The sequence below is a fragment of the Carica papaya genome, chromosome 6, assembly GCF_054855325.1.
Source record: "Carica papaya isolate Zhongbai chromosome 6, ASM5485532v1, whole genome shotgun sequence".
NCBI lineage: Eukaryota > Viridiplantae > Streptophyta > Magnoliopsida > Brassicales > Caricaceae > Carica > Carica papaya.
This window is the reverse complement of record NC_142314.1, coordinates 18,871,746-18,897,361: the sequence shown is the minus strand read 5'-3', so window position 1 is coordinate 18,897,361 and position 25,616 is coordinate 18,871,746. Positions and strand designations below refer to the sequence as shown.

Sequence of the window (25,616 nt, the reverse complement as noted above, 5' to 3'; positions counted from 1 at the left end):
AGAAATCTAAGAGTATGAGGTCTACTAGCAGTTCGACCCCTGAGGCTTTTATTTACAGTTTTTATACATATAGTGAGGTTCTAAAAGTCCTCTAGAAGGAGTTTGTACTACTATTACTTCATTCAACGGTTCAGGCTTAATATCTAGCTTACAAGTAAAAGAACAAGAAATAAAAGAATGGGTAACATGTGTCAATCAAAGCTTGGGTCGTGGTGTCATAGATAGAAAGCATACCTGGATGATAGTAGGATTGGCAAGGCACCATGCTCATCAAGATGATAAACACATCACTAGGCTATAGGTCTGGCCCCGTCCTTTGGCCGTTGAGGAAAATCCCTCAACAAGAATTATTCAAACATTGGTAGGGCTGATCACCATGAAAATAGCCACAATGTTGACATAGTTGGGCAAGTCGAGCAGTATTTCTAGTGGATGGTGGTAAAGCAGGAGGAGAGGCAACTCAAAGTCTCTTATCAGGGTGGCTATTGGCAGGGTCAGGTAACCTTTTTTTTTGTTGAGGTTGGTGTTGCTGTTGCTAGGTGCAAAGGCAATGCATTGGTGCTGTGCTGAGATAAGGTCTTCAGCCAACTGTGTGTGTCTAAGAACCTTGGCATAGAAGTTGAGTCTCAGCATCGCTACCCAGTCATAGATATCTACATGAAGGCCCTTCAAGAATTTTCTGACCTTATGACTCTCAGGGGTGACCATTAAAAGGGCGAATCTAGACAACTAGGTAAATCGGGCTGCATACTAGGCTACCGTCATATTTCCTTGGTAGAAGTCCTGAAATTCCTCCTCTTTCTTCTCTCAAATGTACACAAGAAAAAAGTTTTCAAAAAAAGCATCCATGAAAACTTCCCAAGTGGTAGGGGGTAAGACTTCTTTCTTAAACCGCCACTAGTGTTCCGCTTCTCCACTCAACATAAAGGTTGCAAGGGAAACTTTCTATTCTTCTGTTAGGTATAGGATATGGAAAATTTTTTCTATCTGCAGGATCCAAGCTTCTATAGCTAAGGTGTCGGGGCCTCTTTCGAAGTGGGGTGGGTTGAGTCTTCTAAACTCGGCAATGTTATGGGAAATGGATCTTTCAGCTTGGCGATAGTCGAGGGCACGAGGGTGTTGACATTGGTTAGCTTGGTTTTGACCTACTACTGCGGTTAGATCCTGAATGGCATGGAAATGCTCAGTAAACTCAGCTTTAGTCGGTGGATCTTGGGCTTCGGGTCATTCAGTTCTTTATAAGGAAGATCTCCCTTGAGTCATTTTTGTCCTATAAATGAAAAGGGAGACAATGAGTTCGTGACTAGTTTTCAAAAAAGAAAATTATCCTAAGTATCTATAGTGGTTTTTCCTATACTATAGCCTTAGTGTAACGGATTATTCCGTATAATTGCTTTGATACAATTTTGTGACATTCCAAATACTAATTAAAGCATAAGGGTGCCAGATACAGAAATAGATAAGAGTACATTTAAAATAATTATATGCAGCGAAATAAAATATATTATAATTCCTTACAAAATAAGTTTGAGTTCCAAATCTTACAATACTGAGGCAGCAAAAATAGATACAAGCCTCTCCAAAAGTGGACTCATCAGAGTGTGGAACAAAATATGCACTCATAACGGTTCACAAATCCACTGAATCCTCGAAGGCTTCAATGGGCAAGTCGACAAGCGGTTCCTCACTATCGTCCTCATCTGGGGGGGATGGAAATGGGTGAGCTTCATATACTTAGTAAGAAAAATTAGGGCATCAGTAACTACATTTTCTCTATCGGAGTGGTAGATGATCTTGCAGTCAGAGTCTTTCAGGAGGTCCATCTAGTGTCTCTGTCTCATATTCAACTCCCTCTACGAGAAGATGTACTTAAAATTTTTTTGGTCACTATAAATCTCGAAGGTTTGACTAAACAGGTAATGATGCCATATCTTCAAGACAAAGATAATGGCTGCCAACTCTAGGTCATGATTAGGTTAGTTCTACCTCATGGGGTTTCAACTGTCAGGATCCATAAGTGACAACTCTACCATGTTGCATCAAAACACATCCCAAACCAATATGAGATACATGGCAGTAGACCTAAAATCTTCTAGTGTTGTCAGGAATGATCAACACCAAAGTAAAGATAAGACGACGTTTTAATTCTATAAACCTTTCACCACATTCGTAATTCCAGATAAACTGTATGCCTTTTTGAGTGAATCAAGTCAATGGAGCTACAATCTTAGAAAATCCATTGATGAATCAGTGATAGTAACCTGCCAAGCCTAGGAAACTACGCAACTCGGCTATATTAGTGGGTGGATTCTAGTTGATAACTATTTAAACCTTGGCAGGATCCACAGAAACTCCTTCACTCAGAATTACATGACTGAGGAAGGAAATGCGATCCAACCCGAAGGAGCATTTGCTAAGTTTAGCATGCAGTTGGTTCTGGCAAAGTGTCCCCAACAGTTTAGAGAAGTGGACTGCATGTTCCTTTGGGCTCTTAGAGTATGCTAAAATGTCCACAATAAATATGATGATGTACTGATCTAGTGCGTGTCAGAAAACTATATTCATGAGGTCCAAAAAGGCTACAGTTGCATTAGTTAACCTGAACGACATCGTCCTAACTCGTACAGACCATACTTACACTGAAACGTAGTCTTCAAAATATCTTCTTCTTTGACTCTCAACTGGTGATATCCTGTTTTGAGGTCGATATTGAAGAAGACCGTGCCTCCTTTCAATTGGTCAAAAAGGTCGTTAATTCAAGGTAAGGGGTACTTTCTTTTAACCGTTACTTAATTAAGTTCTCGGTAGTCCAGTAAAGTATGAGGGAGCCATCTTTCTTTTCACAAACAATACTGGAGCGCCCCAAGGAGAATGACTAGGGCAGATGAACTTCTGGGCAAACAGCTCAAAAAGCTAATTTCTAACTCTGTGAGCTCAGCACGACTCATACGATAGGTGGGTTTGGAGATTAGTTGGGTTCTAAGTAGCAATTCAATTAGAAATTCCTCCTTTCGTGGGGGAGGTAGATCAGGAAGTTTGATGTGAAAGACTTCTAAAAAGTTACAAACAATCGGGATGGAATACACAGTAGGCTTAACACCCATATTCCTGTTTATTCAACAGTTAGGAAAAATATAATAACAACAGATTTTATTTCCTTTTCAGGGATCACAAGGTTATAACTTTACTTTCACAATAAATCATTGCTTAAATTTTTCTAACCAGTCTATTTCTAATATCACATCAAATCTTAAAAAGTCTAATAGTATTAGGTTCACAAATACTTCTATTCCTGAAGCCTTTATCTTACGATCTCTATATACACAGTAAGCTTCTAGTAATCCCCTAGAGGGAGTCTCTACCGTTAATATTTCTGCTAAAGGTTCTGACCTAATATCAAGTTTATAAGTAAATGCACAAGAAATAAAAGAATGAGTAACACTTGTATTGATGAAAGCCTTGGCAGAAGTATCATGAATAAAAAACATGCCCTTGATAAGAACAGGAGTGAGGAGAGCACCGAGTTCATCTAAGTGGTACATACGACCCTGGGCTATAGGCCTGGCCATGTCGTTTGGTCACTAGGGGCAGTCCTTTATAAAGTGTTGGGTGCTTTCGCACTAATAATAGGTGTGATTTACATCGATAGAATGGGTCACCATACGAGCGACCACAATGCTGACAGGGATAGGAAGGTCGGGTAGGTTGTCTAATAGGTGGAGGCAGGGTAAGGGGAAGGGCAACTTACTAGGTTGGGCAATCTTCTTTTGGGTTGTTGGGGTTGTTGTTGTTTGGTACGGACTCGAGCAATGCATTGGTGTCTGGCCGAGATGAGGTCTTCAGCCAATTGGGCATGTTCTAGCACCTCCGCATACGAGCTGGGTCTCAGCATCACAACCCAATTATAGATATCGACATAAAGACCTTTCAGAAACTTCCTAACTTTTTGACTTTCGGGGGGGTGACCATTAGAGGTGCGAACCTATACAGTTGGACAAAACAGGCTGCATACTGGGCAACTGTCAGATTTACTTGGTGGAGATCCTGAAATTCCTCATCTTTTTCTCAGACATAGGCAGAGAAAAAGTTATCAAAGAATGCATCCATAAAAACTTCCCAAATGGTAAGGGTAGGTAGGACTTCCTTTTTAAGTCACCACTAGTGTTCTGCTTCACCGTTTAGCATAAAGGTTGCTAAGGGAGCCTTTTGTTCCTCAGTCACATCTAGGACAGAGAAAAGTTTCTCTATTTTTAAGATCCAGGTTTTAGTTATTAAGGGGTTAGGGCCACCTTTAAAGTATGGCGAGTTAAGCTTCCTAAACTCTGCTTGAAATTGACCTCTCAACTATTTGGTATTCTGGGGTAAGGGGTTGACAAGGGTTGGCTTGATTTTTTCCTACGGCTGCAGTCAATCCTTGGATAGAACAGAAGAGTTCAAGAAATTCAGCCCTGATTGGATGATATTTGGTCTTGAGTCTTTTAGTATGCTCTATGGAAGGTCTTCTTCGCGTCATTCCTACAAAAGAAAGGAAGACGTGAGTTGGTGGTCTAATTTGGAAAAGAGGACTTATGCTTCCTAGATATTCTAAGGATCTTTCTACCTATGTCCTCAATTGAAAGGGTTTGATCCGTGTAACTCGTCTGATACCATCTGTGACATCCCAAATGCTAATTAAGGCATGAGGGTGTCAGATGCAGAAATAGATTATGAATGCATGATAAAAATTATATACAGCAGAGCAAATTAATACAAATCCCTTACAAATATATGAGTACCAATTACATATATATAATTGAGGCCAGAAGTGACTACAAAATATCATGTCAAAATACAAAAGAGGGCCACTTCTATCATTATACTATTGGACTCGTCAGAGCACAGTGATGATCATGCACTCAAGGTTTGTGGATCCATGGGATCCTCATAGACTTTAATGGGTAGATCAACTGACGGTTCCTCACTATCTTCCTCATCTGGGGGGGGAATGGAAAGAGTGAGTTCTATATGCCTAAAAAAGAAAATAGTATTTAGATAACATTGTAAGGTTTTAAAAGGTAAATAATTATAACATAAATACTTACCATTTAGTTACGTCGTAGTCCTATCTTGCCTTATGAAAATAATTTATTTATTAAAAAAAACATCACACTATAGTCACAATAATCAAGATAAAACACATAGCATACTTGACAATAGAGAAAATCAAATAAATCATGAAATGCTCAGATTTTTGTGTCATGCTTCGCGAAGTCGTTATGACTTCCATCTTTGAGAGTAGAGATAGATTTTCGACTACAAATGTGGAATAACCAGATCAGATACAGATAACCATAATTTGCTCAGGAATATTTTCGGTTTGCCAAACCATGGTACGATATATGACCACTGTCAAACCAACCATAGTGGTGCTATCAAATATTCTACAGTCACGACAGTACTTAGCCAAAGGTGACCCATAACAAATATTTACGTCACCACTCTCGTCAAAGGATATGCCGTCATCCACAAGGAGCGGTTATATTACATATTTTCAGACCAAATAGGGGAGGGAGAAAACAGATACTCTGAATGGGGATAGAAGAATAGATATATATCCCTTAGAGATAAAAAAACCTAACTAGACACTTGATGCATTAGGCATGTCAATACAGATACATGCTTCGAACCATTAATGCTTCATTCCACTTTTCTTTTCTTTCTCTTTTTTTATTTATTATTTTCTAAATAACCTTACCAATTTCATATGATTTTATTTACATGCAAATCAGCAAGTATTTATAAATCACATAACATCTTTGAAATCAAGAACAATTCAATTTATCATATCTACTAGACACGGAACATGCAAATAGGAAAAATCACAAAATCATTAATTTAATTGTCTAAAAATACTCCTTAAGACGTTTAAGAAATATTAAATTCCTTACCAAAATCTTGATAATTTCTCCTACGCCATTCTTATTCTCCTCCTATCCTTCTCTCTCTAGATCACTCTCTTTCTCTCTCTAACTCTTGAAAGGTGGAAGAATGGAAGTGAGGAAAAAATGGGAGGAAGGTCCCCTATTTATAGAAAATGGGAGGAGTTGGATTTGTTCTAAGTGGTGAAATTCGGTGAAGAGAGAGAGTGTTGAAAATGGAAGATGCTTGATTTGATGCGACATGAAAAATAGAGGAAAAAGACCTCTTCCACCAACAGTGGCACCTAAGTGGTGACACGTCGCTCAAGGTGGCGATGGCACACTGCTCGAGGCGGCAGTGGCCTCGCCCGCCCAGCGCGCACTGTAGGCCTAGCCTATAGGCACCGGGCTACCCTACCATGTGAAGGCCCATCCATGCAAGCCTACTGTACAGACGACGTGCATAGTGTGCGGCGCCTGCCTGTCCGCGCACAATGTGACTCATCCAAACGAGCCTTTTTGCACATGATATGACTCATGCGTAGGTCTGACCTCAGTGTCGCGCATGGATGGGATTGCGCACTATGCACACGTCCTGCACCTATCGCGGTTGCTGGATTTTTCCTCAGTTTTTTCGTTTTTCCTTAAAATTGTTTTATTTTTAAAAAAATAATAATTAAATAAATAAATAAAAATAAAATTAGATAAAATTAAATAAAATCAAATAATCAACATAATTTAAGAATTACGATAATAAACTTTAGAATAAAATAAATGAGTTTCGTGTGGCCTTAAGGCTCGAATAAATAGGATTTTTAAAATACAATTAAGCACAATGGTGAGCAGGGTGTTACAGATACTATTTGAAGAAACATTAGATAACATATGGAGAAAGAAAGTTGTAAGAAAAAAAAACCTATGGAGAAGAACAATTGATAGAAAAATGCAAGGAACGTAAACCTTAGTGCCATAGTTCCGAGAGAGCTCTAATTTGACCCTTTTAGCTTGATTTATGTCTCGAGACTACAATACTAGGAATTGGAGACTAAATGTTGGTTGAGGACTAGCTGCGATATTAAGTAAGAAGTGTGCAAAAAAAGAAAAATGTCCATAGAAGAAAAATAAGGAGAAATGAGGCCAAACCCAATAGGCATGCACATGAAGGATAGTTTTGACCTTTCATGACTTTTTACACCATATGTGGTCCAAATGCACCCTACTGAAGCCCAAACAAAACCCATGTGATATTAGACTACTTGAGAAACATGTGAAGCATAATTTTTCCCAAAGCAATTAAGAATTGAGCAAGTTATGGAGTTTTGAAGTAAGGGTATGGGCATGGGCATGGGCCTAACTTTGAGTGTGGTTTGGACCTGTTAGGCTTAGGTTGACCTTAGGTGAGCTAATGTGGTCATTATGAACCCAAATTTGGTCACTTCGTAGCTGAAACCATGACAAGCAAGTGAAGGTAAAATGGGCCAAAAAACACAAAAGAATCAAGAGTGTTATGGTTGTTTGAAGTGAAGGCATGTGCATGGAGTGTAGTTTTGGGCCTTATGGGTTTAAGTGGGCCTAAGGTAGTCCAAAATAACTTGAATAGGGCCCAAATATGGTACGAGAGCTCCTATAAGGATGATGTGTTTTTTATAAGGATGGAATACTCTAGAATTACTTAAGGGTGAAAGATGAGGGAAAAGAGAGAAAAATGGATAAGCTTGAAGAATTGAGTTGGCAACCTCACCAATTGCCACCTAAAACCCTCTTGCCTGACCCCCTTGGGATTCCCTCTCCTAGGGGGATGGGAAATGCATTTTGCAATGAAGGAAAAGTTAGAGAGAGAAAGAAGAGAGAGAGAGAGAATAGAGAAAAAGAGAGAAAAAATGTGTCTACCCAAGAAAAGTGAGGGATTTTGAGGGAATTTAGGAGTTTTTCCTTGAGTAAACTTTGGCCAAATTGCATAAATAATGGAGAGGAAGGAAGAAGGAAGGAAGAAACCAAAATAAAAGAGTTAAAAAGATAGAGAAAGCTCATAACTAGCATAAGGGAACTTGCAAGCTTAAGGGAACGTTTCTCCATCAATTGTATTCTGTTTCTCTTGAAATTTTGAAGTTAGTTTTTAAATGTTGTTAGGGATTTTTTTAGGTTAGAAATAGCTCAAAAACATCCTAGAACTCTGCCAAATGTTTGGGAGAAAAAGGCTCCAAATTAAGCTGGAACTTTGTCAGAGTTAAGGTTGCGAGTTATACAAGGTAAGCCTATTTAAACCTTGCTTTCTTAGAAATGTAACTTCCATATGAAGAGGATATTTTTGGATTAAAAATTATCAATATTCCTAAAGGGATACTCTGCTGAAATTGCGGTAGAAAATTGAGATAAACTAAGGTGAGACTCTGCCCATTTGAAAATAGAAAATTAAAGTTTTCATAAGGGGAGACTTTGCCCGTGTCAACAGAAAAATTTAAAAGTTTTATAAGGGGAAACTCTGGCAGATTGAGTAGAGTGATTTGAGTTTGTGTGAGAGGGGACTCTGCCCAAATCAAGGTTGCATAGGACTTAAGGTAAGTGGATATTGTGATTGCATGGCCTAAGTAGTTTTCAAGTGTTTCATTGGTGTTTTATATGTACTTTCATATATAAAGTGCAAGTGTTTTGTGGAAGTGCTACTATGTTTTGATTGTTATATTTCCCATGTGCTTATTATTATGATTTGGATAAGTGTGCATGGCTTGTTATCGAGGCGAGTTGTTCCAAAAGCACCTGCATGATGTTAGGCTTTAGTGTGCCCCTACATAACCATTCCACTTTTGAGTGTAGTGAAAAAGTGATAAGTGTGAACCCATATATAACCATTCTATTTTCAAGTGTGTGGAGAAGTGTTAAGTATTAAGTGTTCGCCGATGCATGCATGGCAGTAGGAATATGTGAATGGTCCTCCATAATGGTGATGAAGTAGAGCTCATTGTACAATATAGTAAAGTGCATATGTTCTCTGATTCTAGGACATGTGGCTCATTTACAATGTGATATACTGTACTTACCAAGTGATCTAATACATGTGAGAGTGTGGGGCATCGTACAATGCAATAATATATTTTCTGAATCGTGATTCTGATTTTCATTTTTGATTATGTATCTATTTTCAGTGAAAGTGAATATGTTTTTGAGAAAAAGTATATCAAATATATATGTTTTAATGTGTGTGAAAGATATATATATTACACGTATTAGTTGTGTTGTCATAATATCTGCTTACTGGGATAGTGTATCTCACTCCCCCATCATTTTTAGATAATGAGGATTCTGCTGCAGAATAGTATATGATACAAAAGAGAAGTTGAGAAGTTAGAGATCAAGCTACTAGTTTGTACTCTTGTATTCAAAGAAAAGAAAAATTTTAGAAGATCCTATTGTATTGTAGTTGATATATATTATTCAAGGGATGTAACGCTTTTACGTACTCTGTGTATTAATGAAAGTTAATTTTTATTATTTAACTAAGTGAAAAGTGTAAGTGTGCTCCAAACACACCCAGAAAAAGAGGTGGCGGGCTGCGACATCAATGTGATATATTTATTGAATATCTTTGAGAATTGTTAATATTTCAATCTACTGAACATATTTAACATCTTTGAAGATTGGTAATGATTTTGATATCAACCCTTTTGGCCAAGAAATTTTTTTTAATCTTTTTTATCTTATTTATTTATCCTTAAGACATTAAAAGGGGAAAAGATTCCTTTTTAATCCAATATACCTTTTTTATTAAAGGGAAGAAAAAGAGGGGGATCAATCCATAGTAGCAACGAATCCTTAGGAGAGAAAAATCTTTGTAACAAAAAGTGAATGAATCTTATTCCTTTTCACTAGAAAAACTATTCTCATATCCTTGGTTAAATAAGGAAAGTGGTAGTGAGTAGTTTTCATGAGCTTTTTGAGATATTTTGTTGAGTATAGGAAAATTTTTATTTTTTACTTCTTCTTTTAAACTAAAAGAATAGGGAGCACATAGTAAAGGGAGAATTTTAGAATTTATCTTTGATGCTCCTTTACCTTTTTTATATAAATGCTTTGAAAATTAAGTTTCATCATCCATAAAAAAAAGAGGAACTATTGAACTGTGATGATTGATTTTGATGAATGACATAAACTTACTTTTGTATTAATGATGTCAATTGAGTTTTAAAGTTTGCAAACATGTTGTAACTCAAAAAACTAAAATAAATTATGAAAGACTATAAGAGCATCAATAAGAAGAGAAACAAATTGAAGGACAAGAGTAATTGTTTTTACTTACTTACCTTCTATGTAAATTATGTAACTCAATGTTGATAGCTTAATTTTTTATTTTTTCGCTCATGAATCCCTTTCAAAAGTTTGTTTTTCTTGGAAAATAAATTTTCACTATTTTTCAATGTCCATGTTTGTCACATTGCACGTGGATAGGGCTAGCGCTGCGCATTATGCACGCGTCGTTCGTGCAACAAGCCTACTCGGATAGGCCTGCGCCCAGCACCCCAACGCGCATAAGGCCCTGCACACGGCAAGGTAGCTCAGCACCTGCAAGCTAGGCCTCCAGCGCACGCTGAATGAGTGAGGCACACTGTTACCTCAAGCAATATGTCGCCGCTTACCTTGGGTGGCATGCCGTCGCTCGGGGTGTGCCGCCACCAGTGGAGGAAGATTCTCCTCTATTTTTTGTGCCACATCAAATCAAGCATCTTCCCATTTCTCATTCTTTCTCTCTTCACCAAATTTTTCCACTTGGCACAAATCTGGCAGCCCCCATTTTTTATAAATAGGGGCCCTTCCTCCTATTTTCTCATCAGTCCATTCTTCCAACTTCTAAGAATTAGATAGCAAGACAGAGCCGATCTAAGAGAGAATAAGAGGAGGAGAACAACAGTGTAGGAAAAACTTCGAGATTTCGATAAGCAATATGGATGTTGATCCTGCTGTGTATTCCATTCCCATTATTTGTAACTTTTTGGTAGTTTTTCCTGTCGAACTACCTGGTTTACCTCCCCCACGAGAGGTAGATTTTTCTATCGAACTGTTGCTTGGAACCTAACCAATTTTGAAACCTGCATTTCGCATGAGTCGTGCTGAGCTCGCAGAATTGGAAAACCAGCTTTTCGAGTTACTTGGCTAGAAGTTTATTCGCCCTAGTCACTCTCCTTGGGGTGCTCCAGTATTTTTTGTGAAAAAGAATGATTTCAAACTATGCGTGGACTACTAAGAACTCAACCGAGTAGCAGTAAAGAGTAAGTATCCTTGAGTCGACGACCTTTTTGAACAATTGCAAGGAGCACGGTCTTCTCCAAGATCGATCTTTGGTCAGGATACGACTAGCTAATAGTCAATGTAACACCCTGCTCACCATCGTGCTAAAATGTATTTGGAAAATCCTATTTATTCAAGCCTAACACTGAACTCATTTAATTTTATTTCACGACTTTATATCGTAATTTGTGAATATATTAGTTTTTATATTTTATTTTATTTATTTTTACTTATTTGTTTTTCATTTATTTTTTAAAAAATAAATAATTTTTAGGAGAAAATGGAAAAAGGGAAAAAATCTAGTAGGGAAACGCCTGCGGAAGACTGATTGCCTGTGTAGGAGACGAATTGCCTGTGCAGGCAATGTGCAATATCCGTGCGCGTGCACACGTGACAGGCGCAGGACATGCGCACAGTTCACACGCAACAGGCGCATGACATGTACACAGTGCACACATCCCATCCAAGTGAGGCGCGGGCCAGACCTGCGTGTGTGTCTTGTCACACCCAGGCAGGCTTGTCCGCTCACATCACATCGCGCATGGACAGGGCTGGTGCCACACATTGTGCGTGCCCCGTCCGCGCAACAAGCCTGCACTCGGCGAGTGAGGCACACTAGTGCCTCAGGCAGTGTGCCGCCGCCCAACCACCTCTTGGGATGTGCTGCCACTTGTGGAGGAAGATTCTCCTCCATTTTTTCTGTTGCGTCAAATCAAGCAATTTCCCATTTCTACACTCTTTATCTCTTCATTGAATTTCGCCGCCTGGCGCAAATTCAATAGCCTCCATTTTCTATATACTGCCCTTCCTCCCATTTTCTCCTCACTTCCATTCTTCCACCTTCCATGAGTTAGAGAGAGAGAGGGAGTGATCTAGAGAGAGAAGGAGAGGAGGAGAACAACGGTGTAGGAAAAACTTCAAGATGTCAGTCAGGAATTTGATATTTCTTTAAATGTCTTAAGGAGTATTTCTAATAAAAATTTTAAATAAATGATTTTGTGATTTTACGTGATTTGAATGTTTTATGTTTAGTAGTTCTAATAAAGTGAATTGTTCTTGATTTCAAGTATGCTATGTTATTTATAGATACTTGATGATTTGCACATAAATAAAATAATATGAAACTAATAAGGTTAAATTGAAAAATAAATGTATAAAAAAAAAGAGAAAAGAAAAGAAAAGAAAAGTGTAATGAAGCCTGAATGGTCCAAAGTATGTACGTATCTGTATTGACATGCATATTATATCAAGTGTCTCGTTAGACTTTTTATCTCTGAGGGGTATTTATTTTTTCCTCCCCAATCTTGTTTAAAAAGACATGAGAGGATCGCTCCCTGTCAATAATGATGTACCCTCTAACGAGAGCAATGATGCAAATATCTGTTAGGGGTCATCTTTGTCTAAGTACTTTATAACTATAGAATATCTTATATGACCACTATGGTTGGTATAGCCGTAGTCATAGATCGTACCATGGTTTGTCAAACCAAAAATGTGCCTGACCAAATTGTCATTATCTATATTTGATATAGTCATTCCACATGGGTAGAAAGAAATCCGTATATGTCCTCAGATATGGAAGTCAGAACAAATTGGCGAAGCATGATACGAAAATCTGAGCATTCATAATTTATTTGATTTTCTCTATCATCAAGCATGATGTTTTTTTTATTGTTGTGACTATGACATGATGTTTTCTTAATAAATAAATTATTTTCATAAGGTAGGATAAGACTCTGACGTGACTTAATGTTAGGTGTTTATGATATAACTATTCACCCTTTAAACCTTATGATGTAACTAAATACTATTTTCCTTACTGAGCATATGAAATTCATTCTTTCCATGCCCTTCCCCCCCAGATGAGGAAGATAGTGAGAGATCGTCAACTAACCTACCCATTGAAGTCTATGAGGATCCTATGGATCCGCAGACCTTGAGTGCATGATTATCTTTGCACTCTAATGAATCCAACAACATAATGATAGAAGTGGCCCTTTTTTTATTTTGACGTTTGTATTTTGTAACCACTTTTGGCCTCAGTTATATGTGTATTTTGAAATCATATATTTTGTAAGGAATTTGTATTAATTTGCTTCACTGCATATAAGCTATATCATGCACTCGTAATCTATTTTTGTATCTAACACTAACATGCCTTAATTAGCATTTGAGATGTCACAGTCAAGGAATAAGATATTTCAATGACAGACTAACCAAGATCACCCATTTCTTACCCATCAAGACCACGACTCTACAAGCAAATTAGCCCACCTTTATGTCGATAAAATTGTTTGGCTCTATCATGTTCCCTCATCAATTGTGTCTGATTGAGATCCTCGATTCATCTCCCACTTTTAGGATAGGTTTCAAGAAGATCTTGAGTCTGGATTGTATTTCAGTACTGCTTATCATCCTCAAACTGATGGTCAGTCGAAACATACTATCTAGACGTTAGAAGACATGTTGTGTGCTTGCATCATTGACTTTGGCGATAACTAGTATGAGTATCTTCTCCTTTGTGAATTTGCCTATAATAATAATTATCATTCCAGCATCAGCATGGCTCTATATGAAGCCCTATACGGTAGTCCGTACCGTTCTCCCACTTGTTGGAGCAAAGATGGAAACCAGCATCATTTGAGACCAGAGTTTATCCAAAAGACTATTGAGAAGGTTGCGATCATCCGTAGAAACTTGGTTACTGCCCAGAGTCGCCAGAAGAGTTACGCTGATAGTTGTAAGAGGGAATTCGCCATTGGAGACCAAGTTTTCCATAAGGTTTTCTCCAACAAGGAAAAAATGCAGTTTGGGAAAAGAAAGAACTTGAGCCCCCATTATGTAGGACTTTTTTAGATCGTGGAGCGTATAGGACCCGTGGCGTACCACCTTACTCTACCTTGAGATTTTGTGAGTCTATATGTGTTTTTCACATCTCCATACTCAAAAGATACCATCCTGACCCTTTTCATATCATTCCTTATGATGAGATGCAGGTATAAGCTGATATGACCTACGAGAAACTCCTCAAGGAAATTCTTGATTGGACCGACAAAGTTTTACGCAACAAGACGATCCCCATGGTGAATGTGCAATGGTAACACCATACTCTGGAAGAGGCGACATGGGAGTTGGAAAGTGAGATGAGGAAAAAGTTCCCGGACCCATTCAAGACAAATTTGGGGGACCAAATTTTTTAAGGTGGGGGGCATGTAACACCCCGTTCACCATCGTGCTAAATTGTATTTGGTGAACACCTATTTATTCGGGCCATAAGGCCACCTGAACTCAATTAATTTTATTTTGCAGCCTTATATTGTAATTCAGAATTTCAATCTTAAGTCGATTTTGTTATTTTATTTTTATTTTATTTATTTTTATTTTATTTTATTTTGATTTATTATTATATTATTATTGTTATTTTTTAAATAATTAATTTTCAAGAGAAAACAAAAAAAAGGAGAAAAATCCCGCGGGAAAACCACCATGGGAGAGGGTCACCTGGGAATTATGCGGGCGTGACCAGGGGCAAGACATCCGCACAGTGCACACATCCCATCTGCGCGAACAGGGCCAAGTGCTGCACATTTGGTGTACGCCGTCCGCGCAGCAAGCCTGTGCCGATAGGCCTGTGCGCCGGGACCTGCGCATAGTAGGCTTGCACACTGTAGGACTTGTGCGCGGCAAGGTAGCCTGGTGCCTGCTGGTTAGGCCTGCAATGCGCATCGACCGAGGCACACTACCAACTGGGGTAGTATGTCGCCGCCATCCTTTAACGATGTACCGTCGCTTGGGGTGTACCACCACCAATGGAGGAAAAACGTTTTCCTCCGTTTTTTGTGCCGCATAAAATCATCATTTTCCATTCCACACTCTCTCTCTTCACTGAATTTCACCACATGGTGCAAATCCAATGGTCCCCATTTTTTATAAATGGGGACCCTACTTCCCATTTTCTCATCACTTCTATTTAATTCTTCCACCTTCCAAGAGTTTAGAGAGAGAAAGAGTGATCTATGGAGAGAAGGAGAGGAGGAGGAGAAGAAGAGTGTTGTAGAAAAACTTCAAGGTTCGAGTAACTATTTTAGTATTTCTTTAAATATCTTACGGAGTATTTCTAGAAAAATTAAAATAATGAATTTGTGATATTGTGTGTTTTGCATGTTCTATGTTTAGTAGTTCTAATAAAGTGATTTGCTCTTGATTTCAAGCATGTTATGTGATTTAAAGGCACTTGATGATTTGCATATAAATAAAATAATTTAAAACTAGTAATATTGTCTAGAAATTATAAAAAAAAATGGAATGAAGCCTGAATGGTTTGAAATATGTATCTATATTGACATGCATAACGCATCAAGTGTCTCGTTAGGCTTTTTATCTCTGAGGAGTATTTGTTTTCCCCTCCTGTATCTGGTCTGGAAAGACGTTAGAGGACTGCTCCCTGTGGATGACAGCATACCCTCTAACGAGAGCGGTGACATAAATATCTGTTAGGGATCACCTTTGGCTAAGTACTGTCGTAGCTATTTAATATCCAATAGGCCACTATGGTAAATATGACCATGGTCATAGTCGTACCATGGTTTGGCAAGCCAGAAATGTGCCTGAGCAAATTGCCATTATCTGCATCTGATCTGGTCATTCCACATGAGTAGTTATAATTTGTATTTGCCCTCAAATATGGAAGTCAGAATGACTTCATGAAGCATGACACGAAAAATTTTAGCATTTCATGATTTATTTGATTTTCTCTATTGTTGAGTATGATGTTTGATTCTAATTGATGTGACTATGACAAGATGTTTTCTTAATAAATAAAATTATTTTCATAAGGTAAGATAGGACTCTAACATGACCTAACGGTAAGTATTTATGATATAATTATTCACCTTTTAAATATTATGAAATTTAAATACTGTTTTCCTTACTGAGCATATGAAACTCACTCTTTTCACGCCCTTCCCCCCTCCCCCTAAGATGAGGAAGATAGTGAGGAACTGTCGATTAACCTACCCCTTGAAGTCTATGAGGATCCTGTGGATCTGCGAATCTTGAGTGGATGATTGTTCCCGCACTCTGATGAGTCTAATAGCATAATGATAGAAGTGGCTCTTTTTTTTATTTTGATATTTTGTATTTTGTTGCCACTTCTAGCCTTAGTTATATATATGTGTAATTGGAACTCATATATTATGTAAGGAATTTGTAATAATTTGCTCCACTGCATACAAATTTTGTCATGCACTCGTAATCTGTTTCTGTATCTGACACCTCATGCATTAAGTAGCATTTGGGATGTCACATCTTCCTTGTAAGGTGAGTTAATGGAGTTGCAATCTTAAAGAACCCATAAATGAAACGCCGGTAGTAGTCGGTCAAACCCAAAAAATTGCGGACTTCAGCGACCTTGGTTGGTCGACTCTAATTGTATATGGCCTCAACCTTAGAGGGGTCGACAAAAATTCCTTCACAGGAATCACATGACCAAGGAGATTCAGCGCAAGTAAAATGAACACTTATTGAATTTTGTATATAAGTGACATCGACAGAGGGCCTCCAAAATATAGAACAGGTGGTCAGCATGTTTTTTATGATTCTTCGAGTACACCAGGATGTCATCAATGAAAACGATGACGTATTGATCCAATGCATATTGAAAGATCCTGTTCATTAAAGTCATGAAGGCGGTAGGGGCATTAATTAATCTAAAAGGCATAATCTTGAATTCGAACAGACCATGCCAGAATTGGAATGCTGTCCTAAGGATTTCTTCTTTCTTCACTCTCAATTGATAGTACCCTGATCTGAGATCGATCTTGGAGAATACTTTAGCACCTTGTAATTGATCAAAGAGGTCATCAATGCGAGGCAAAGGGTACTTACTCTTTACCATTACCTGATTAAGCTCTCTATAGTCTATGTAAAGTCTTAGAGAACCTTTTTTCTTCCTAACAAATAATACCGAGGCACCCCACAAGGAATGACTAGAGTAGATAAACTTTTGCCCCAAAAGTTCAGAGAGCTACCATTTAAGTTCAACAAGTAATTCTTCCTAAAATACATCCAAAAAGTTGCATACTATAAGGATTGTACAAACTACCGGATCAGTATCCATGTTTCTGTTCATCAAAAGGCTAGGTAAACAAACAAATAAATAAAATTTTTCTTTTTTTAAGTTTAAACATCTACGAGACAAGTTCTCATTTTGTTTTAGGTGAGCGAACGATTATAACTTTATTTTCACAGGTAATAATTACTCTATAATTCTCTAATCAATCCATACCTAGGATTATGTCAAATCCTGAGAAATCTAGGAGTATAAGATCTACAAATAGCTTCGAATCTAAGGCTTTTATTTTACAGTTTCTATACACACAATGAGCTTCTAAAAGTCCTCTAGAAGTTGTTTCTACTGCTAATGTTTCATTCAATGGTTCAGGCTTAACATATAAACTACAAGCAAAAGAGCAAAATATAAAAGAGTGGGCAGCACCTGTATCAATCAAGGCTCAAGTGGTGGTATTATGAATGAAAAGCATACCCTGAATAATGGCATGAGTGGTAAGGGCACCAGGCTCATCAAGATGGTAGACACGTCCCTGTGCTATTGGTCTAGCCATGCCATTTGGCCTATGAGGACAATCCCTCACAAAGTGTTGAGTGCTCCCATACTTATAGCCAGAGATGTTCAGACGCTTATAGGGCTGATCACCATGGAAGTGTCCATAGCGCTGGCATGGTTGGGGGTAGGGCAGGAAGAGGGGCAACTAGGGTCTCTTGTCGGGTGGTCATTGCCCAGGTCAAACAACCTCTTTTTTTACTATTGTGGTTGATGTTCCTACTACTAAATGCAAACTCGAGCTATGTGTTGGTGCCAAATAAAGATAAGGTCTTCAACCAACTTAGCATGTTCAAACACCTCCGTATGCGAACTGGGTCTCAACATCGCTACTCGATTGTAGATATCCACACGAAGACCCTTCAAAAAGTTCCTGGCTTTATGACTTTCTAGGGTAACCATCAGAGGGGAAAACCTAGACAAGTAGGTAAACTGGGCTACATGTTGGGTAAAAGTCATGTTCCCCTGGCAGAGGTCATTAAATTCCTCATCTTTCTTCTCTCAAACATATACATATAAACTATAGTCATCGCCATAGTGACCCCTATAATTATATCGCATAACCACTCTGATCAAAGGGCACGCCATCATTCATAGGGAGCGGTCCTCTCACGTCTTTTCATACTAGATAGGGAGAAACATAACCCCTCAAAGATAAAAGCTTAACATATTATATTTAATTTAAATTCTATGCATACATATTCAATGTTCATTTCACATGTTTGTTAATTAATATCATGCTTCATGAATATAAATCTCAATGAATCATTTCTTATCGTATCATCATAATCATACCATTCGTTCATTTATTTTATTTTAGCATTAATATGTTACTAATCATGCAAATATCATAGAACTTATACACATTTATTTTTAGATTTTTTAACAAAAACTAAGAATGCATCATACTATTTTACACTCATATAACATTTTATTTATTAATCTAAAAATACTCCTTATAACGTACAAATAAAGACCAAATTTCCTTTACCGAAAGCTTGTAGTTTTCCAACGTTCCTCTTCCTTCTTTCCTTCCCTTCTCTCTAGTTCTCTCTTTCTCTTTAAACTACTTGGTGAGTGAAAATGAAGAAGAAATGGTGAGGAAATGGTGGGAAGGGGGTCCATATTTATAAGAAAATTAGACCATTAGATTTTTTCCAAGTGGCACAAATGCAGAGGAGAGAGGGAGGAAAAAAGTTATCCGACGCAACGTGATGATTGACGAATGTGACTAATAGACGACTGACAAGACAATGGTGATGCAATGCCCGCATAAAGGTTGAGGGCACGTCGACCAAGGGACAATGCATGCCTCCCAAACAACGGCGGCCCACCAGTGGAACAACGGTAACTAGTGGAATGATGGTACATGCCCCTCAAGGGGTAGCGCTCACTGCCCAAAGGGCAACGCACGCGGCCCGAGGTCAGCAATGTGCAGGCAAGGCACCAGTGCACATAGGCCCATGTCGTCTGCGCGAGATATGACGCGCATGTAGACTGCGCGCCATGTGCCCTGTGGGAATAGGGGCGAGCGCATGGGCGCACCCTTGGCTAGTCGCGAGCATGCGTGTGCCACACACGAGACCCACATGGGCGGGGGAAAAATTTTCCTACGTCCATTTTCCCCCGAGATTTTTCTGCCCTTTTTCTCTATTTTCCTAAAATAAAAAAATTAATGAATAAAACCAAAATATTATACAAATAAAAATAACTTAAAAGGAACTCAAAATTTTACAAAAATTAAAAATATAATTTAAATAGTTAACGTCCTTAGGACCCGAATAAATAGAGGTTTTACACAACATATTTAAGCACGAAGGTTCTGGGGTGTTACAATGAAGATACTAGAAGAAAAGATATAGGCTTTAATACCTCACAGATTTTTGTCGTGGGGAACAGGTTTAGAAGCAAAAGTATAGATCTTAAAAGACATAATAAAGGAAAATTCAGTTGTTATCAGTACGACAAAGAGGCGCATATGAAAAGAAACTATAGGGTTTAGAAAAAGGAACATAATAATGAGAAAAATTAGAAAAAGAAAGATGATTCGAACACCATTGCAAATGTAGTTGAGATAGTGAAAAGTTGATTGTAATTTTATTTGTTGAGTATCATAGTCATGTCACTGATTCTAATATTGATTGGGTTATTATTTCTACAACATCTTATCATTCTACACCCAAGAGAGATGTCTTTACTATGTAAAAAGTAGAGAATTTTGGCAAAGTGAAGATTGGTAATAGCAACTATGCATATATTGTGGGTGATGATGATATTTATATGCAGAAAAATATTGGTTGCACTTTGACTTTGAAAAACATGCAACATGTGCCAGATTTTGTGTCTGAAGCTGATTTCTACTCATGTGTGAATTTAGATGGTTATTATAAATCCTTTGGTGGTAGAAAATGGAAACTCACTAAAGGTTCAATTATGGTTGTTAGGGGTAGTTTGTGTTACACATTCTACAAGTCTCAAGTGAATTCAATTATAAGTGCACTGGATACAGCTAAAGATGATAATTAGCCAAACATGTGGCATAGGAGGCTAGCTCATGTAAGTGAGAAAGGGTTGCACATTTTAGCAAAGAAGTCTCTTATTTTCTTTGCCAAAGGTATGAGTTTACCCTTGTGATAATTATTTGTATGGCAAACAACATAGAATTTCTTTTAGTAATTCATTTGAAAGAAAAAAAAATATTCTTGATTTGATTTACTCTAAAGGTATGTTGTCCTATTATTATGAAAATTTTAGGAGGTAATAGATATTTCTTACTTTATTATGATGCTTCACGAAAGGTTTGGATATTTATTTTGAAAAGAAAAGATTAGGTCCTATAGTACTTCAAGTAGTTTCATGTTATGGTAGAAAGAGAAAAAAGAATATCCTTAAAGTGTCTTCATTGTGACAATAGTGTTGAATACACTTCAAAAGATTTGAGAATTACTGTTTACAGCAGGAAATTAGACATGAGACAATTGTTCTAGGTATTTCTCAGCATAATGGTGTTCTTGAAAGAACAATAGAACACTCTTAGAGAAGGTAAGATGTACATTGAAAATGGCTAATCTACTAATGTAGTTTTAGGATGAAGCACTCTACATTGTCTGCTACTTAATGAATTGATCTTCACAAGCTCCTTTAGATTTTAAGATTCCTCAGAGAGTATGGTCTGAGAAGGATGTCACTTATTCTCACTTGAAAGAATATGGTTATAAGGAATTTGTGCATGTACCTAAGGAACTGAGACATAAGCTTGATGTAGGGTTGTTTCGTGTATTCTTTTAGGTTATGGAGATACAGAGTTTGGGTATAGATTTTGGGATCTAGTGAAGAAGAAAGTCATAAGGTCCAGAGATGTAATATTTGATAAACACAAGACCTTGTTAGATTTTGAGACAGAAGAGGAGACCACAAGAGGTGAAGATATTCCACTTCCTGCACTAGTTTCTCTTTCAATCAAAGATGCCACAGATGAAGGAGAGTTCCATGACGAAAATGGAATTGATGATTTGCCAGCACAAGATGATGTTGAGCACGGAGAACAGCCCCTTGTACCTCAAATAGTAGAAAAACCTCAACTTTGAAGTTCAACTAAAACACATCATTCTTCTAACATATATCTAGTTCTGAGTATGTGAAAGTTATAGAAGAGGGGGAGCCAGAGAGTTTCCAGGAAATACAAATTATAAAGGAAAAGTTCAGTTGATGAATGCAAGACAACAAAATATGAGTTTTTTAAAGAAATTCACACTGATTTGGTTAATATGTTGATCAAAGTTGTCACTCGTGAAAAGTGTCAGTCTTGCACCAAGATGGTGGGACTGAGTGACCTCCCCATGGGCTGAAGGGGGAGATTGTTGAGTTTTGTCTAGCCCATGCGGAAATTAATAAAGATAGAGAAAAAAAGAACGAAAAAAGAAGAAAGGCTGCCACATTTGGGGGAAACAATTTTCTCTCTCCTATGTATGTACATACATATATGAAAAAATTGGAAAACAAAGTGGCATTCAGTTTTTCCTCTCATATTCTCTCACGGAAATAAAAAAAAAAACAACTTTAAAAATTATTTCTCTCTCACTCTCATGCACACATATTGAAAAGGGAAAAAAGACTTTATTTTTAGAAGAAGGAAAAGAAAAGAAAAACAAGTTCAAATTTGGTTCCTCTCTATGCACAAGTACCAAGGAAAACAGAGACGGAAAGACTGTTTGGTTACATGCACAAAAATCAAGATAGAGAAAATTATTGACAAATTTTGGTAATTTTCTTTTGTATTTTTTAATCAATTTTTAGAGCATTATTCTCTGATTTCTTGGTGTAATAATTCAAATAATTTAGGGAAGAATTTATATATTTTCTCCAAAATATTGTGTACTTGAACTTTATGATAGTGGATTTGACTCGAAGATTGACCCATAGTTTTTTTCTCTACACTGGAGGATTTTCCACTTAAATCTTGTATCTCGTTATTTTTGTGATTTGTTCTTTATTTGCATTGGTATTGATTTACAAATTAATTAGTTTAAAATTATAAATGGGAATTTGTGGATTAATTTTGGTGATTGCCGTAATTTACACAAGTAAGATTAGAATATTTAGAAGACCCAACAAAAAGTCATCAAGAAACAACACAACAACAAAAGAAAAAAAGAGATGAATGAGCACACTAGGAAATATAAGAGAATCCAACAATCATAGGTACAAAAATAAAAAACTAGAAACAACATGAATCGAAATGCATATATATTTTGTGATAGCAATTTTTCAATAATGGCATCTATATATATTTTATATTCACCGAAATTCTATGTATAGTTATTATAAAGGCGTATTGCTGTTCTTTTATAATCACAGAAAATATTCATCAAAATAAACTAGAAAATTAAATAAATTAGTAAAAATATGTAAATAACATATTCCTTTACTTTTTTAAGGAGTAGGTGTATATGTCTATGTGTGTCAATAGTATTACGTGTATGCATGGAATAACAGCTATAGCATAAAATATTTAATTAAGTTGATTTTTCATTTGCTACTACATATTTATAAAATTTACATTTAAAAATGTGTAAGTGAAATTGGGGTATCGACCCTTAATTACCTTAGAAGGACATGATTAGAATAGTGGTCCCTAATTACATTTTGTTTTCTTTTTAAAAGTCAAGTGAGAGTTTGGTTTATTTGCTTTTGTATTGTAGATAGTCATGAAATGCATAGGTTGGTAGGATTTAAATTTTTCCTACTTTAGCTATAACGTTTAAATCTTGGAGAGGGACGAGTCTTTTCTATGTGAAAATAATAGTTTTTTTAAAAAAGATAATGACAATTTTATTTATCATAATCTAATAGTAATGAGCAAAAATCTAGTATAGAATCAAAAGAGAAAGCCATTACAAAACTATTTAAAGAAAATAATGTTGACTTATTTTTGTACATTTAGATTGCAAAATTACTTAGGTTACTGAGCAATAAATATGAGAAACAATAAAAAAATTAAAACAGATCATACAACAAACAATATACATAAAATGATTGAAAGACTACCTTTGAGTCACTTTTACATGGCCAACCTTTTCTTTGTTTTCTAGATATTTTTTTTTAAAAAACTTTATATTCATAATAGCAAATACAATACCACCACACGTTACAAGAAATTAACCATATGGGTAACCAAAAATTCATAATCTAAGCAGTGTTTTCTTGTAGAATTCTTTTGTGTTTACCTTTTAGAGGAAGACAAAGTCAAATTGAATTACATATGATATCTAAATCTAACTGAGGAAATCATACCCATATGTATGTACATATATCACCAATGCAAATTATATCCATCAGTTAACTTTTTTTCACAAAAAAATATTTGATTACTGTATATATTTGATGCAAATTTTCTTAACTATTAAGAAAAATCACTAGGTCATAATGGTTATTTTATACCAAGAAAAAATATTAATTTTTACCTTAATTATTATGTTTTAGCATATCATATCCCATGTATGGTAAAATTTAAAATTTTAAAAAACCTAGTGGCCTGTAATTAAAGAGAAAGAGAAAATGAGAAGGAAAAAAGAAAACGGTCAAGGTTTTAGGACAATGAAAAAAAAAGAGAAGTGGAATAAGACTTGCTTATCGCTCAAACATTTCATAAGGTTTCTTTTATTACTAGCTATAATAAAAAAATATACATTTTTTATTCTTTCTTATGTTAGGGCCACTTCAAATACAATTTGTTTTGGTTTAAGAAGGAAAATAGTGAGCTCTCTATACAAAACTTAGTGTGGGACATGTAAAGATCAATGACTAGGATTCATCCTCCACTATGAAAATCTACGGAGGCAAACATGTATGAAATGGTTTTCATGGTTTTTTCTTTCCCCTTCTTCCCCACCTAACATAATCCATTTCCAAACCCTTGAGTCTTCGGCATTGATCTTATTTCCCAATCACTTGAATTTTTGAAAGTGAGATTAGTGAGAGTGACTCAATTTTGCCATGGAGGAAGAGATGGATCCAATCGAGAAGATTCCTAATCATCTGCTGTAATCCATCTTGGGACATTTACCATCATATGCGACCGCTCAAGCCACCACTATGTGTAAGAAACGGTATGAATCTTGGAAGACATCTTCCAAGCTCGACCTAGATGAGCTCTTATACTAGACAAAATTATTTCCTACTTCCAGAAACATTTTTCTTGCATAAATAGAAGTAGCCTTGAAAAATCATGACATGGAACACCTTTAAGATCTTTGGATCTAGACCATGCCTTACTATAAAAAAGATAGAGAGGTTTGGTCTCTCAGGGAACTAGTCATCGCTTCAGCCATCTAGAGAGGTAAAATAAGAGTCGTGGACTTAAATTTTGGGGCTAGACGTGATCATATGAAAGAACAAATAAGCTTGCACCTACCAAAACTTTTTTTCTTCTCCGCGAGTTCATATCTGACATGGTAATGTTAGAAGCTTACTTATTTCCTACTTATGATGTCATAAACTTTCATTGTCTGAAACAACTTACCTTGTCAAGCATTTAGATATTCGATTAAATGTTGTCTAAGGTCGTCAATAATAGTCCTGTGATGGAGTACTTATCACTTGAAGACTCTTGTAATCTAAAAAATATTAAGTTTTTTAGTGATAGACTTAAACGATTACTCATTTATCATTGTAAACAACTCGAAAGAGCTGTGTTGGATCTCCCATATTTTATTTTCTTTTCATATGTTGGAAACCTCACTGAAAACCAAAATAGCTATTTCAATTTTCTTCATATTGTGGGTCATCATCTCAACTTTGTGAATATTGTAAAGATTTCAGGAGTGAATGTGAGAGCTTATCACTTGGCATACCTCATCTCCAAGTCCAGAAACCTTAAGAACCTGCACCTTTTTAGCTGTAACTTCAAGGAGCCAACTCGAATTCTCATTCTCTCACTCAAAATCTAGGATGTTCGCTTTTGAAGAAACCATATGGAGATGGTTACAACCACCCTAGATCTTGACCGTCTTGAGTTAATACCCACTAAAAGTGCCTTCAAGTTTAAGAAACGAATGGTGTTTACTAGCTTGAAGATTCTTTTCCTTGGACCAGGGGTGTTCCTCAGCAATAAAGCATTCCCAACTGTGATAAAAAGCATAAAGCTTCTGTAGTCTTTAGAACTAAGGCTATGCGAAGGTTTTAGCCACCTTAAGATTGAGAATATGAGCTTGAAAGCTCTGTTTGGGGATAGAGGTGAGAGTATTCTAGAAGGCGATATCTTTGCGCCAAACTTAGTGAGCTTCAAGTGCTTGGACCTTGTTCTATTACTTCATCAT

General features: G+C 36.7%; 1 protein-coding gene across 1 annotated transcript; it reads right to left on the bottom strand.

Moving 5' to 3' along the window:
- Positions 1-2,840: 2,840 nt before the first annotated feature.
- Positions 2,841-3,569, bottom strand: LOC148253371 (uncharacterized). The gene is made up of 2 exons (XM_088223340.1): positions 3,223-3,569; positions 2,841-3,108 (listed from the first exon to the last, which is right to left on the bottom strand). Exons 1-2 carry the CDS (start codon positions 3,567-3,569, stop codon positions 2,841-2,843), a joined length of 615 nt encoding a protein of 204 aa, XP_088079466.1.
- Positions 3,570-25,616: the final 22,047 nt, after the last annotated feature.

What these genes read in the sequence shown, in the direction of transcription:
- LOC148253371 (XM_088223340.1), bottom strand. Translation starts at nt 3,569, where the DNA reads ATGGCCAGGCCTATAGCCCAGGGTCGTATGTACCACTTAGATGAACTC. An exon ending in GTGATATTAGAAATAGACTG is followed by an intron (nt 3,109 to 3,222) that starts GTTAGAAAAATT and finishes TTGAATAAACAG; the next exon opens with GAATATGGGTGTTAAGCCTA.